The sequence below is a fragment of the Rhincodon typus genome, chromosome 21 (assembly GCF_021869965.1).
Source record: "Rhincodon typus isolate 14 chromosome 21, sRhiTyp1.1, whole genome shotgun sequence".
NCBI lineage: Eukaryota > Metazoa > Chordata > Chondrichthyes > Orectolobiformes > Rhincodontidae > Rhincodon > Rhincodon typus.
In genome coordinates, this window is record NC_063352.1 from 29,633,514 (window position 1) to 29,649,358 (window position 15,845).

The 15,845-nt window shown below is 40.1% G+C and overlaps 1 protein-coding gene across 2 annotated transcripts in view; it reads right to left on the reverse strand.

The window, feature by feature from the left end:
- Positions 1-13,787, reverse strand: part of flii (FLII actin remodeling protein) — a 68,282-nt gene extending 54,495 nt beyond the window's left edge. Inside the window, exons 1-4 of one of the 2 annotated variants that reach the window (XM_048609303.1) lie at positions 13,668-13,787; positions 5,085-5,195; positions 3,653-3,724; positions 3,095-3,175 (exon numbers count right to left, since the gene is read on the reverse strand). In XM_048609303.1, coding sequence (XP_048465260.1) covers positions 3,095-3,175; positions 3,653-3,724; positions 5,085-5,165 — 234 coding nt within the window. In that variant the 5' untranslated portion in view covers positions 5,166-5,195; positions 13,668-13,787. Of the gene's footprint in view, positions 1-3,094; positions 3,176-3,652; positions 3,725-5,084; positions 5,196-13,555 lie in introns of both variants that reach the window. The other variant, XM_048609302.1, reaches the window with a different exon arrangement.
- Between the last annotated feature and the right edge of the window lie 2,058 nt (positions 13,788-15,845).

Consider the following 15,845-nt stretch of genomic DNA (forward strand, 5'->3'; position numbering starts at 1 on the left):
CTTCAACTCCATTGAAAATTTGGAAAAAAAAAAAGTTAAAAGGAAGAAGTCAAGAGCTGTTAGTAATGGAGCTGACAGAATTCAAAAAGAAGGTGCAAAAACTGGCCTAATGGCACTTTATCTGAATGCTCGGAGCATACAGAACAAGATGGATGAGTTGGCGGCGCAAATCATGGCAAATGGGTATGATTTAGTGGCCATTACAGAGACATGGTTGCAGGATGGTCTTGGCTGGGAGTTAAATATCCAGGGGTATCAAACTGTTCGGAAGGACAGACAGGAAGGTAAGGGAGATGGTGTTGCTGCTCTGATTTTTAAGGATGATATCAGGGCGGTAGTGAGAGATGATACAGGCTGTACGGAACAAAAGATTGAATCCATTTGGGTGGAAATTAGGAATAGCAGGGAGAAGAAGTCACTGATAGGTGTGGTCAAGAGGCCGCCAAATAATGACATCGTGGTGGGGCGGGCAATAAACATAGAAATAGCTAATGCATGTAAAAATGGTACAGCAATTATCATGGGGATTTTAATCTATATATCGATTGGTCAAACCAGGTCGGTCATGGCAGCCTTGATGAGGGGTTCATAGAACGTATCTGCGATAATTCCCTTGAACAATATGTAATGGAACCTATGAGGGAGCAAGCTATCCTAGATCTAGTCCTGTGTAATGAGGCAGGAATAATTAATGATCTCACAGTTAGGAATCCTCTCGGAAGGAGCAATCACAGTATGGTCGAATTTAAAATGCAGATGGAGCGTGAGAAGGTTAAATCCACTACCAATGTCCTGTGCTTAAACAAAGGAGACTGTGATGCGATGAGGGAGGAGTTAGCTAAGGTAGAATGAGAGCAAAAACTTTATGGTGGGTCAATTGAGGAACAGTGGAGGACTTTCAAAACGATTTTTCACAGTGCTCAGCAGAAGTATATTCCAGTGATAAGGAAGAACTGTAGGAAAAGAGATAGACATCCATGGCTGACTAAGGAAATAAAGGAAAGTATCAGATTGAAAAAAAAAAACATACAAAAAAGCAAAGAGTAGTGGGAAACTAGTACACTGGGAAATCTTTAAAGGCCAACAGAAAGCCACAAGAAAAAAGTTATAAAGAAAAGTAAGATAGATTATGAGAGTAAACTAGCTCAGAATATAAAAACAGGCAGCAAAAGTTTCTATAAATATGTAAATCGTAAAAGAGTAAACATTGGTCCTTTACAGGATGAGAAGGCCAATTTAATAACTGGGAATGAGGAAATAGCCGAGGCATTAAACAGTTATTTTGTGTTGGTCTTCACAATGGAAGACACAAATAACATGCCGAAAACTGATGGCAAGAAGGTTATAGCAGGTGAGGACCTAGACACTATCATTATCACTAAGGCGACAGTGCTGGGCAAGCTAATGGGGCTTAAGGTGGACAAGTCTCCTGGCCCTAATGAGATGCATCCCAGGGTACTAAAAGAGGTGATGGGGGAAAACAGCAAATGCACGAGCAATTATTTACCAAAATTCACTGGACTCTGCAGTGGCTCCCGCATATTGGAAAACAGCCAATGTGACGCCACTGTTTAAAAAAGGAAGTAGACAAAAAGCAGGTAACTATAGGCCAGTTAGCTTAACTTCAGGAATGGGGAAAATGCTTGAATCTATCATTAAGGAAGAGATAGCAATACACCTGGATATAACTTGTCCCAATGGGAACACCCAGCATGGGTTCATGAAGAGTAGATCATGTTTAACTAATTTGGTGGAATTCTTTGAGGACATTACTTGCATGGTGGACAACGGGGAACTTGTGGATGTGGTGTATCTGGATTTCCAGAAGGGATTTGACAAGGTGCCACACCAAAGGATGCTATACAAGATAACGTTGCACAGTATTACAGGTAACGTATTGGCATGGATAGAGGATTGGTTGACTAGTAGAAAACAAAGAGTAGGGGTAAATGGGTGTTTTTCTGATTGGTGGTCAGTGGCTAGTGGTGTGCCTCAGGGATCAGTGTTGGGACCGCAATTGTTTACAATTTATATAGATGATTTGGAGTTGGGGACTAAGTGTGGTGAGTCAAAATTTGCAGATGACACTAAGATGAGTGGTAGAGTAAAGTGTGCAGAACACACTGAAAGTCTGCAGAGGGATATGGATAGTCTAAGTGAGTGGGCAAAGGTCTGGCAGATGGAGTACAATGTTGATAAGTGTGAGGTCATCCATTTTGGTAGGAATAACAGAAAAATGGACTAGGTTTTAAATGGTAAAAAATTGCAGCACACTGCTATGCAGAGGGACTTGGGTGTCCTTGTGCATGAATTGCTAAAAGTAGGATTGCAGGTACAGCAGGTCATTAAAAAGGCAAATGGAATTCTGTCATTGCTAGAGGGATGGAGTTTAAAAACAGGCAGGCTATGCTGCGGCTGTATAGGGTCCTGGTGAGGCCACACCTGGAGTACTGTGTGCAGTTTTGGTCTCCTTACTTGAGAAGAGAGATATACTAGCACTGGAGGGGGTGCAGAGGAGATTCACTTGGTTGATTCCAGAGTTGAGAGGGTTGGATTATGAGGAGAGACTGAGTAGACTGGGATTATACTTATTGGAATTCAGAAGAATGAGGAGAGATCTTATAGAAACATACAAGATTATGAAGGGGACAGATAAGGTGGAGGCAGGGAGGTTGTTTCCGCTAGCAGGTGAAACTAGGACTAGGGGGCATAGCCTCAAAATAAAGGGAAGCAGATGTAGGACGGAGGTCAGCAGGAACTTCTTCACCCAAAGGGTTGTGAATCTGTGGAATTCCCTGCCCGGTGAAGTGGTTGAAGCTACCTCGCTGAATGTTTTTAAGGCAAGGCTAGATAAATTTTTGAACAGTAAAGGAATTAAGGGTTATGGTGAGCGGGCGGGTAAGTGGAGCCGAGTCTCCAAAAGATCAGCCATGATCTTTTTGAATGGTGGGGCAGGCTCGAGGGGCCAGACGTCCTACTCCTAATCCTAGTTCTTATGTTCTAATGTTCAGATGGTTTGTATTTAGCCAAAATAAGCTTCATCTAACAATGCACACAATAACTGGTCTATAACAAACCTCTTCAGTCAACATACCAACACAGAGAGATCATCCAACTGGAAAATGTCATCAGGAACACCAGAATTCTTCAGGTTATTAGCTCGTGCGACAATGGCCTGCGGAGATCACAGAGTACATTATCTGGGAGTTGAAATTGTGTAATGTGGGAAAACATTTTCGGTACAATCAAGCCAATCGACTAAAAAAGTATGGAGCCTTCAACATTTCATAAATTCAGAGCATACTTTGAACGCCAGTTGAATTCCAGTTTCTTTCATGAACTTTATGATGTGTGTCCCTCTAAATGACAATCATACATTTATGACCATAAAACTTCAGTATTATAACAAGATGAAGCATAAAAATCTAGCACACCGGAAGTAAAATTCTGCTATGAGCACATTGAAGAATAGGCAAACAGGTTTAGTAATTAGGTCAAGAACAGAAAATGAGATGGAGTTATCCACTATTAAGACAATGTTTTCAAAATTTTTTATTTCTTTTAATGATTTTGCAGCTCATTAGCAATGCAATTGTTATAATTAGAGTTCCCACAGTCATTTCTACAATTCTCTGTTTTATTAATTACTCACCCGCAGGCACGGCAGGCTAGAGAGCTCCCCATGAAGTGTCGTCAGGCTATTGTGACTTACTGACAAATGTTCCTGCAATCAAATGCAAACAAATTTAAGTTTAGCACAATAAATCATGTATACATTTATATAATTTATAATGCATACATAAAATTAACACAGATAATGGGACAGTTTTAAAAACATAGTGTCACTCCCCGTAAAACAGAATCTCAAACTCTCACAAACCGAAAGAACTGCGGATGCTGTAAATCAGGAACAAAAACAAAGTTGCTGGAAAAGCTCAGTGGATCTGGCAGCATTTGTGAAGAAAAAAAAAGTTAACATTTCGGGTCTGGTGACCCTTCCTCAGAACTGACCTGCTGGGCTTTTCCAGCAACTTAGAGTTTGAGATCAAACTCTTAAGTTCAAATATTGAAAAAAACCTTTCACCGTAATAATTAGAACCTAATTTTCTGCCCAGTATGTGTCAAAGATTTAACAATAGGAACAACTTCCTCCAAAGTTGTTAACATATTCTGATGAAAACTTTGTGCAATTGGAATTTCATGAATACAAATACTTCCTTTCTTCAAATATGAATATTGACACAAAGTCAGAAGGTTAGCAAGTCATGAGGAACATCACCCAGAGCTTGATCCTGTCCCAAAATAAATAGTTTAACATAGAATGCTGACAAAATAGTAATAAAAATGTCGGGGCAAATTACTGCAGATACTGGAATCTGTACTGAAAACAACAAGTGCTGGAGATCACAGATCAGGCAGCATCCATGGAGAGAGAGAGCAACTTCATGTTTCCAGTCTGGATGACTCTTCATCCATGGATATTGCCTGACCTGCTGTGATCTCCACCATTTGTTGTTTTTGATAATAAGCAGAAACCCTGACTAAATTTCCCCTCTGGTTTACCAGGTCAACTGCAGTACGTCAAAATCTTTTCTTCTGAGCTGGCTAGTTTAACGAGAATTGATAACCGCAGCATCGCGGATTAGGATTTAATTACAATCAACATCCTTTCATCGATAATCTCAAGCAGCTGCAAAATATTGACCAAGCTGTAGTCCACTGTAGTCTCTTCTACTTTTACAGCAGATGTCAAGGCAATGTTATCACAATACAAGGATGTCCTAGCTTCCATACGGCACTTGAAAGGATCCAATGAAAATGTAGTTACTTAATGCATTGCTCAGTTTTCTGTCTTGTCCACTTGATAACCACCTCCTGCACCTTGACTCAATTGAGAACTCATGGTGAAGAATCATATTGTACCTCAAATTGCAGTTAGACATGGAAAACCAGTATTGATATTAGCCCTCAAAGAAGATATTGCTTGGGACTGTGACCGAAAGGAAAAAACCATTTATAAAGAATACTGATACACACTGTATTCGAATCATAAGTCAAATAGAAAATCCAAATAGATAATTTACCAGTTTATGAAGAGAAGCTAATTCCTCTGGTAAGTAGCAGAGTCCTGTCCTGTTCAGTTTCAGCCATCTTAAACTGGTCATGCATTTAACATGTTCAGGAAAATACCCACCCTTTGAAAGGAATAAAAAAACATACTCCAAATCAGCAGCTAAAATATACAGCCCTCTAACAGGTCTTTATCAAGCATCAACAGTTTTCAGGCACGTCATATGTCCTTTTTTGCTATGATTTGCTTACGCTGCTCACAAAACAAAGCTTTTCACTGTACTTAGGTACACATGACTACAATCAAATCAAATCAAATCAAGGTTTCAGGCATTACTTTAAATAAACAGCATGTATTGTTTCAAAACACATCACACAATTAATATGAATAACAAGATTTCAATTGGTTTCTTAGTTAAGATCTCAAATCTTGAGGAATGTTATATTTTTAACTAAAAAATTAAAATATACACACATATATATAAAAAATGTTCACTGGAGCTGTAATGAAGGAAAGAATGAGAATATTATTTTACTACTTTAGCTCCAACAAGGAGGTCTAATGACACAGTGGTAATATCTCCGCTTCTGAGCCAGAAGGTCTAGGTTTAAGTCCTAGTCAAGGACTTCATGGCCGAGGAAGATACATACACAACACCGCCGACCAGCTTTGGTATCAACTGGTAAATCTTTCCAACATACACTAATGGCAAGCAGTAAAAACAGGACAGATTCCTGGTCAGCCATGTGATGGAATTAAGTTAGAGCCTTGAACATCACTATGCAAAGTGGCAGATTGCAACATGCATGCAAAAGTGTATGCTTCCACAGTAATTCAAATTCCTTGGAACAGTTATTTGTATGGCTGGTATGGTTCAAATTGGCGCCAAAGGTATAAGGTTAAATCTCACTTCTGGCTGGGTTGGATTTGGGGCTCACCAAAATGACAAACTGCATTATCGAAAATTGCAGCACTTTTGTTAAAGAAACATGAATTTTGTAGTGACTTCTTTTACTTTCCAAATGCTACAATGGACTAATCTATCCAGCCACAGGTAGGTTTTGGAATCTGAAACAATATTTAGGGTTAGGTACATATTTTTATGTGAAGAGCAGTAACTGCCAAAATCTAGTTTGTGATCACTTGAAAGGTGGCTCTTTATTCCAAAAACCTTGCTTCCATCTGATCAAAGGGACAGCTACAAAGTCAAACTCAGTGAAATATTCACTTTCTCAGATATGTGAAAAATATAAACATTTAGAGGAAAGCACCTGACAAGATTGAATCACAAAATTAAAATCCATAAAAAAAAACAAAATACTATCCTGATAATACCTTAGGTTACAATAATCTTTTAACTCTGTTTCTGTCTCCATAAATGCAGCTGGATTTGAGTCCTTCCAGAAATTTCCATTATCACTTTAAAAATCATGAACATGGAATAGAACACATTTAGGGGCAAAAAGACAGGACGAGGACTGCTAGCCTGTTCATTATCATGTTTTCTTTATTTAGTGTGGAAAGTCAATCTTTGTCATTTTAGTTTTGTAATTCTTATGTGATTTTCCACATCAGGAGATCATGAGGGGGAAGAAAAAAGGTCAATCTTACACTTGGGGTTAAAAACCTAATAATGAATTGAAGTTTTAGTACAGATTTAATTATAGATATCATGTCATTGCAAAAGTATATCCATTAATTAGTCTCCCACACTCCATAAAACCTCGTGCTCCTGTAAGCCACTGCTCAGTGAGTTCATGGCTACTCTAAATAAAAAATATGACAAATCAACATTAATGTTCAAATCACCATTGTATGTAGGAAACAACAACCATTTTGCGCACTCTTGAAACCAAAACCAACAATGTTATAAAATGAATAGATAATCATGTAAACAATGTTGATTGAGATATAAATCCTGGAAGGACACCACGCAGAATTGTTTCATGTTGGTTTACAAGAATTTCCTTCATCATTACCATTATTCCACAACCAAATTAAGTGTTTAAAAAAAGGCAAGGTTTAAACTATGGTTAATAATTTAGTGGAAATAAAAAGTACACTTGTGATTAACATTGATTGAAAGAAATATTATGATAAAACTTAATAACCTCATGAAGAAGGGACTTGGGGCTACTTCCGCATGAAACACAGAAAGCTAGCATTCAGGTGCAGCAGGTAATCAGGAAGGAGAATGGAATATTAGGCCCTAATTCAACAGGATTGGAGTATAAGAGTAAGGAAGTTCTACTGCTGCAATACAAGCTACTGGTGAGATCACAGTTGGAGTACTGTGAATAGTTTTGGTCCCTTTAATAGAGGAAATATATCATTTCATGGAGGCAGGTGAAAGAAGGTTTACTAGGACGATCCCTGGCACGGTGGGATGTTCTTACAAGCCAAAGCTAAACAAACAGGTTAGGAGTCTACTTACCGGAATTTAGAAGAATGAGAAGTGATCTTGTTGAAACATACAGGATTCTTAAGGGGCTTGACAGGGTAGATGCTGAGAGGATGTTTCCCCTCAGGGGAGAGACTAGGACAAGATGGCATAGGCTTTGAATAAAGGGGTACCAATTTAAGACTGAGGGGAGGAGGAATTTTGAGTGTCTTTGGAAATCCTTGCCACAGGGAGCTAAGGGGCAGAGTCCTTGTGTATATTTAAGGCTGAGATAGATAGATTCTTGATCAGTAGGAGAGTCAAGGGTTATGCAGAAAGGGCAGGAAAGTGAACATGATAGTTTTGAATGGCAGACCAGGCTTGAGGGGCCTGAACAAGGGTCATCGGACCCAAAACTTTAACTCTGCTTTCTCTCCACAGATGCTGCCAGACCTGCTGAGTTTTTCTGGAAATTTCTGATTTTTGTTTCTGATTGCCAGCATTCACAGTTCTTTTGTTTTTCTTTGTGGCATAGGAGGGCATCCACTTTGGTAAGGATGTGTGTTAGGGCTGCCCATAACTGAACAGCACAAAATGGCCAACGGTTGCCCATGGCTAATGCAGCAGAACAGGGCTGACAGTAACATTTACTCAAGGTTGCTAAATGTGCATAAGACATAGATAATAACATTTAACAATTGATTAAGAGATAGTAAGAACTGCAGATGCTGGAGTCAGAGATAAGAGTGTTGGGCTGGAGGAACACAGCAGGCCAGGCAGCATCAGAGGAGCAGGAAAGTTGATGTTTCGGGTTGGGACCCTTCTTCAGAAATGGCATTTGATTAGTGTAGTTTTCACAAGTAGAACAATAGCAGCTCTGTAAAGACATGGATAATAACATTTCACATTTGATAACAATAGCAACTCAAGGTTGCAGCTGACGCACAAGACATAGATAAGAACATCTCACACTAATTAGTTTAAGCAATAATTATAGATATAGATTCAAAATTAGTTATAGCACTAAAAGTATTTAAGGAAAAGATTCAAACCAGGTTCAGACAGCAAAAGCAACTCCCTTATCACTACAGAGAAGAACAAATACACAGATTAGCAGACATTGGAATGTGGATTGAATGAAGACATTAAGATACAACTTGTTAGCTAAAGAATTCTAACATTGGGTGTAACCACATAATTTTGATCTAACTGATCAAAATTCAACATTCTTTTGTAATTTCTGTAATGAAGAATTTACAAGGTTCCTGATGTGATAGGCAAGTATCTAGTTAATTGGCAGTTAACACTGTGCAACTGACAAATGTTACTTGAATACAGTATCCATTGTGAAAAGCCTCAAGAAGGGAGATAAGGGTTTGGAAAACATCATGAAGGACTGACGGTAGACCACAAACCTGTCCATCTCTGTCGTTTTGTTGAGGCAAGCTTAAAATTGTATAAGATGCCGTACCAGAGAGCCAATTACAGAGGGATAACTTGGCACTGCCGACCAATCTTAATCAAAGCGGATGGGGAGAGGGGTGGCATGTGCAATCTAAGTTTGAACGATATAACTTAAGACATTCTGAAGTTTTTTGTGTGCCTTTTTGCTATGTTGTAACTGAAGCTGTAAATCATAAAGGTTACTTGAATCCACCTGTGACTCAGACCCTCTTTGAAAATATGAGATCTAACGGGGTAGAAATGTTTTGATTCAGAGGAATCAGAGTGTGCTCATGAATGAAAATTCAAAGTTAACACAGAGATACAGAAAACAGTTAGGAAGGCAACTGACATGTTAGTTTTTGTAACAAGACTGGAATATATAAGTAAAGGTCTATAATTTCACAGGGTAATGATAAGCTTAACGTGGAGTACTGCATGTCAGTTTTTAATGATGATGATAGAAAAGGACAATAAGCAATCAGGAAAAATCAACTAAATAAGGAGACCCAACTTCAATTGGGCAAGAATGGAGCTGGGCCTGACAGACTGGAACAAAAAAAGGTTTTTTGCAAAGAGGAGATTGACTGAGTACAGTCAGAGTGTAATCTTTTGAAAAAGAGAAGACAAAGAAATCCAGATCTCCCTAGGCAAGAAAGGAGATAGAAATTAAAAGAAGAAAAAAAGTGTACTTATGTCAGGTAGAAAAAAAATTGAGAACCAAACAGGAAGATACACGGGGGAGGAGGAAAAAAAAAACATTTTTGAGAAGCAAAGGGAGATACAAGAAAAGACTGGTGACCAACATAAAAGGGAACCCCAAAGTCTTCTATAGGCATGTCAATAGCAGAAGGATGGCAAAAGGAAGAGAATCGGAACCAAAAAAAAATGGGATTTATATATAGATGCAAGAAGAATGGCTTAGGTGTTAAATTAGTACTTTGCACCTGTCTTTACCAAGGAGGTAGAAGTTAGCTATGCTTGTACTGACAGAGGAGGCAGCTCTTCAACAAAAAAAAAGTTCAAAATTAAAAGGGAGGAAATACTGGATAAGCTATTGATACTTAAAGTTGACAAGGCACTAAAAACATTTGAGATGCACCCAAGCATATTGAACAGCATGATGATGAAAGCTGTACTGGTCATAAACCTCCAGTATTCCCCACATTCAGCAGAGTGGAGAATAGCAGAGATTATGCCGCTGCAAAAAAAAAATGCCTCAATGGTATGACCAGCAATTACAGACCCGTTTGTTTAGCTTCAGTGGTAAGCAAGCTTCTAGAAACAATTATTTGGGAGAGAATTAGTAGTCACGTGGAAAAAGGCAGATTCTTTAGGAATGGATTCCTAAAGGAGAAAATTGGGTTAGATTAACTTTGTAGAGTTTTCTACAGGGTTGATGAGAAAACACTGTTGGAAGTCGAATTTCCAGGGATTGGCATTGGGACCTTTGCATTTGCAGAAATATTAATGATTGAAATCTTGGTGTGCAAGGGAATATTTCAAAGTTTGCAGATGATAGAAATTTAGAAACATTGTTAACTGTGAGGAGGACAAATATAGAACTCCAAATAGATAGTGACATGTTGGTGAAGTGGACAGATAGTTTGCAGATGAAACTTAACACAAAAAGTGGGAGATGATGCATCTTGGTAGGAAAAATATGAACAGACAATACAAAATAGGGTTAAATATGTAAAGGATTGCAGAAGCAGGGGGACCCGGGGTGTGCATGGACATAGACCATTGAAGGTGGCAGGGCTCAGCGGTTAGCACTGCTGCCTTACAGCACCAAGGACCCAGGTTTGATTCCAGCCACGGGTGACTGGCTGTGTGGAGTCTGCACGTTCACCCCAGGTCTGCGTGGATTTCTTCCGGGCACTCCAGTTTCCTCCCAAAGTCGAAAGATGTGCAGGTTAGAGGGATTGGCCATAGTAATTTGCCCTGTAGTGTCTAGGACTGCGCAGGATAGGTGAGTTAGACATGGTAAATGCAGGGTTACAGGGATAGGGGTGGAAGTTGGGTCTGAGTGGAATGCTCTTCAGAGGGTCAGCACAGAGTCAATGGGGTGAATGGCTGCTTTATGCACCATTGAGATTCTATGATAGAGACAGCAGTTAATAAAGCAGTAACTTTATTAATTAGCGAGAGACAAAGCAACTGCAGATGATGGCATCCAAGGTAGACAAACGGGAAGTTGGAAGAACACATCAAGCCAGGCAGTATCTGAAGGAAAGGAGAAGTCAACATTTCAGGCATCACCCCTCTTCAGGACTAAAGAAAGGTAATGCCCAAAACGTTGACTTCTCCTTTCCCCCAGATGCTGCTTGGCTTGCTTTGTTCTTCCAGCCTTCTGTTTGTCTACCTTTATTAATTGGCACTTGGAGTACAAGAGCAAAGAGGTTAAGCTGAACTTATCCAAGACAGTTACAGAGTCATTGTTGTACAGTGCAGAAACAGACCATTCGGTCCAACTCTTCCATGCCGATCAGATATTGTAAACTGATCTAATCCCATTTACCAGTATTTGGCCCATATCCCTCTAAACCCTTCCTATTCATGTACCCATCCAGATGTAATTATACCTCGCTCCACCACCTCCTCTGGCAGGTAGCTCCATACATGCACCACCCTCCGTGAGAAAAAGTTGCCCTCAGGTCGCTTTTGAGTCTTTCTCCTCTCACCTTAAACCTATGCCCTCTAGTTTTGGACTCCCCCAACCTGAGAAAAAGACCTTAGGCTATTCACCCTATCCATGCCCCTCATGATTTCATATACCTCTAAGGTCAGCCTCTGACACTACAGGAAAAAAAAGCCCCAGCTTGTTCAGCCTCCAATCTTGGCAATATCCTTGTAAATCTTTTCTGAACCCTTTCAAGTTTAACAACATCTTTCTTAAAGCAGGGAGATCAAAATTGAACCAGAATGTGGAGTAATCAGATCAATCATGATCTAATTCAATGGTACAGCAGGCTCAAGGGTTAAGACATTTAAATTATTTAACCTATCCTCAAACTCTAACTTAAAAATGTGTGAACCCTTGAATTTAGAGAAGAATCAGAATGGTATCGTTATTTTTATTTAGATTGTGTTAATTACAATTTTCTTTCATTCATTCACAGGATGAGGGTGATGCTAGCTAGACCAACAATTACTGTCCATCCCTAATTGCCCAGACGGCAGTTAAGTGTCAACCACATTGCTGTGGGCCTGGAGTCACACATAAGCCAGACCAGGTAAGGTTGGCAGCTTCCTTCCCTAAAAGGACAATAGTGAACCAGATAGGTTTTTCCTGACAATTGGCAATGGATTTATAGTCATCACTAACATTTAATTCCAGATTTTCAGTGAATTCAAATTCTACCATCTGCTGTAGCAGGATTCAAACCCGAGTCCTCAGAACAATACCTGGGTCTCTGGATTAACAGGCCAGCAATAATACCACTAGGCTGTTGCCTCCCCTAGAATAATATTCTAGTTACATTTTAAGAACCTACAAAAAAAAAAAAAATTTGTGTCTTCTACAATCACAGTGCTTGAACAATTAAACACTGAATTGGCAAGTATATTCTGACTTTAAAAATCATTATGGTCAAAGCAAGACTGTCAAAAGGAAGTAATTCTACCATTCTCACAATAATATTTTTCAAAAGGGTCTCTTTGACCTAAAAAAGTTACATCCCTGGTGACAAAATTATTCAACAGCTATCCCAGAATTTACATTCATGCCATCTTTAAAATCCAATTGTACACCCAGACAGTACCATCATTCTGGAGCTGCCCATATGATTCCCAACATTTGCCCAGGAGGCAGAGTAACAGAGGTTGACTAGACTAGCTCCTGAAAATGAGAAGATTGGTGGTGAGAAGATATTGAGTAGACTAGGTCTACATTTCCTGTAGTTTAGGAGAATGCGAGATGAACAAAGTCAAACATCACATTTTGTAATATTTTCTAACAGCATTCATAGATAAATATTGAGAAAACATTTCCTTAACTGAGAATTCTAGAACACAGGTCTCACAGCCTCAAATAAAAAGTCAAGCATTTGGAGGCATTCAGCCGATGATCTAATGTTCTAACTGAATGACAGGGCTGATTGTTTATTACTAACTCTATGATTGAGAAAAGGAGAAGTTTATGCTCCACACCAGAGGGCTCAATTGCGGAGTATATTCAAAACATAATGAAGGGATTTTTGGGTACTAAGGAAATCAAGAAATATGGGGATGATGTTGATCAGCCAGAAATTATGTTGAATGAAGGAATACGCATGAAAGGCCACTAAACACAACTCTCATTTCTCAGATAACACGGTATAGAGCTGGATGAACACAGCAGGCCAAGCAGCATCAGAGGAGCAGGAAAGCTGACGTTTCGGGTCGAGACCCTTCTTCATATTTCTATTGAAGGAACTAAGTAAATGCAAGCTGTTGTTTAAAAAAACGAAATAGGAGATAATGTTTTGCTATTATTATACAAACAGACAGGGAATATTTTAAAATCTAAATATAAAATTATTGAACGAACAACACAAGATTCCAGGTCTCAGTTCCGGGCCTCATCAACTTCACCGAAACAACTGATCAGTCAAACCCCAACATTAACTCCGCATCTGCTTATATTTCGTTTTGTACTCAGAATAATGTAACTGACTTACTTTAAAATCGTTTCCACTTAAATCTACACCTCTAATGAAAGGCAACACCCCGGTGGCAGCCATGTTAACGATGACAATTGATCACGGACACCTCAACCAAAAACTTGCCTACCTTTCTCCACACCTCATTGGTTCACCCGTCTTACTTAGCCGGGCCAAGCGCTGGGACTCTGGATAATGATTGGTCCAATGTTATGTCAATAACAGTACGGCCATCAAGTTAGGTTGAGGCCCGATTTCCGCCCGTAATCCAGACGTTTGTAACTCCCCGCCCCTTCACTAGTCACGTGCACGGAATGTCTGTGGTTTCATTGGCTGCTTCAGATGTCAGTCACGGTCTGAGGGCGGGTCGCTCGATGGGTTGCATCTCTTCCGGGAAGAAATGAAATAATGGGGTAAAGAAGGAAAATGTGGTCGAGATCTCGAGTGACTTACCGGTTGCTAGTCTTTCAGCTCGGGAAGCCGTAATATAGGCCTACCTCCCTTATCCATTCCATTAGCCGTCTTGGGAGTCAGGGTTGTTGAATGAGCGATAACAAGGTGCAGAGCTGGATGAACACAGCAGGCCAAGCAGCTTCAGAGGAGCCCGAAACGTCAGCCTCTCTGCTCCTCTGATGCTGCTTGGCCTGCTGTGTTCATCCAGCTCTGCACCTTGTTGTCAGAGGAGCGGGAAGGCTGGCTTTTCGGGCCTAGACCCTTGGTGCCGGGTTCACCTGTCAATGGTTTGCTGATCAATCCCGGCGAAAGCAAATTTGAAGTTGAATTTTAGTATTAATTTATAGGATTAGTTGTTCCAGTTATAATATCGGTTATTGTTATTTATACTGTTACCGCGAATGTACAACTATTAAATCGGAAATTAATACTAACTTTTGATATACATTTATTAAAGAAATTGTAAAATGTCAATTGAATTTGCAGATTGATAAAAGTTACTTGGGAAAAAAATACAATCTCTCAACCGAATGCAGGTTTATTTTGCGTACGGTTATATTTTATTAGTAAATAGTGATCGTTGTTTTCCTTCATGAAATGGGTTTCTGCAGCTCTGGTTCAGAGGCGGGTGATTTATTTCGGTAGAGCGCAGAGCACATTCCGCCTTTGCATGGTGCTGCCCATCAGGCCCTGTTACAGTGGCCCACCTACGAATGTTTCAAGTAAAAATAGTACATTCTGCAAATACACTGTAGTTTATGGGAGTATCCTTGGAGGAGAGAAAAAGTTCACCTTCCGGTCGCGAACCATTTCAACTCCCCCTCTCACTCCCTAAGTGACATGTCCATCCTGGGCCTCCTCCAGTGTCACAATGACACCACCCACAAACTGGAGGAGCAGCACCTTATATTCCACCTTGGGAGCCGACAGCCCAATGGTCCCAATGTGGACTTTACTAGTTTTCAAATCTCCCCACCCCAGGCTTCATCCCATGTCCAACCCTCCCTCTCAGCCCACCTCCTTGACCTGACACAACCTGTCCTTCTTCTCTCCCACCTATCTGCCCCACCCATTCCACTGACCACTCCCTACCTGCATTCACCTAACACCATTCCACCTACCTTCCCCAGCCCTACCCCCTCTTCTATTTATTTCTTAGCTCCCTTCCCCCTCCCACATTTCTGAAGAAGGGTTCTGACCCGGAACGTCAGCTTTCCTGCTCCTCCGATGCTGTCTGGCCTGCTGTGTGCCTCCAGTTCCACACTGTGTTATCTCTGACTCCAGCATCGGCAGTTCTTACTATCTCTCAACGTTTAAGATTTGTGAACTTTTATGTGAACCAATAAGAATGTCTTTTTTCAAGTTAAACGCTGTCGGCAATTATACTTATGCATTCGATAAACTATCATTCAAGAAAAAGGCGGAGAATCAGGTGATGTGTGCACTGATCTTGTTACCATTTTTGTGGTTTTAAAGGCATTTGTTTGCAAGGCTGTTGCTGCTAGTGTCATTGGCCACTCGATTGGTAGTGATGAGCAATGGTTATCTATTAAATGACAGGTAAATACTGAATAGTGCTAGAAATCTGAAACAAACAGAGAATGCTGGAGAAACTCAACAGGTCTCGCAGGGTCTAATGTCTTGAGTCGGCTGTAACCTCTTTGGAACTGCTTATATATTGATTACATATTCCGTGTTTATACACTGAATTCAGTATATTGACTATATATTGGGGGGCGTCATCTTTCCTGATCCGCCATTCAATTAAATGTGCCTTTCTCTGCACTCCTTCATTAATGAGTCCCCTTCTGTACATCCCTGCCTGTAGTTGAAAACGGCGGGTAGTTAAGTCCTT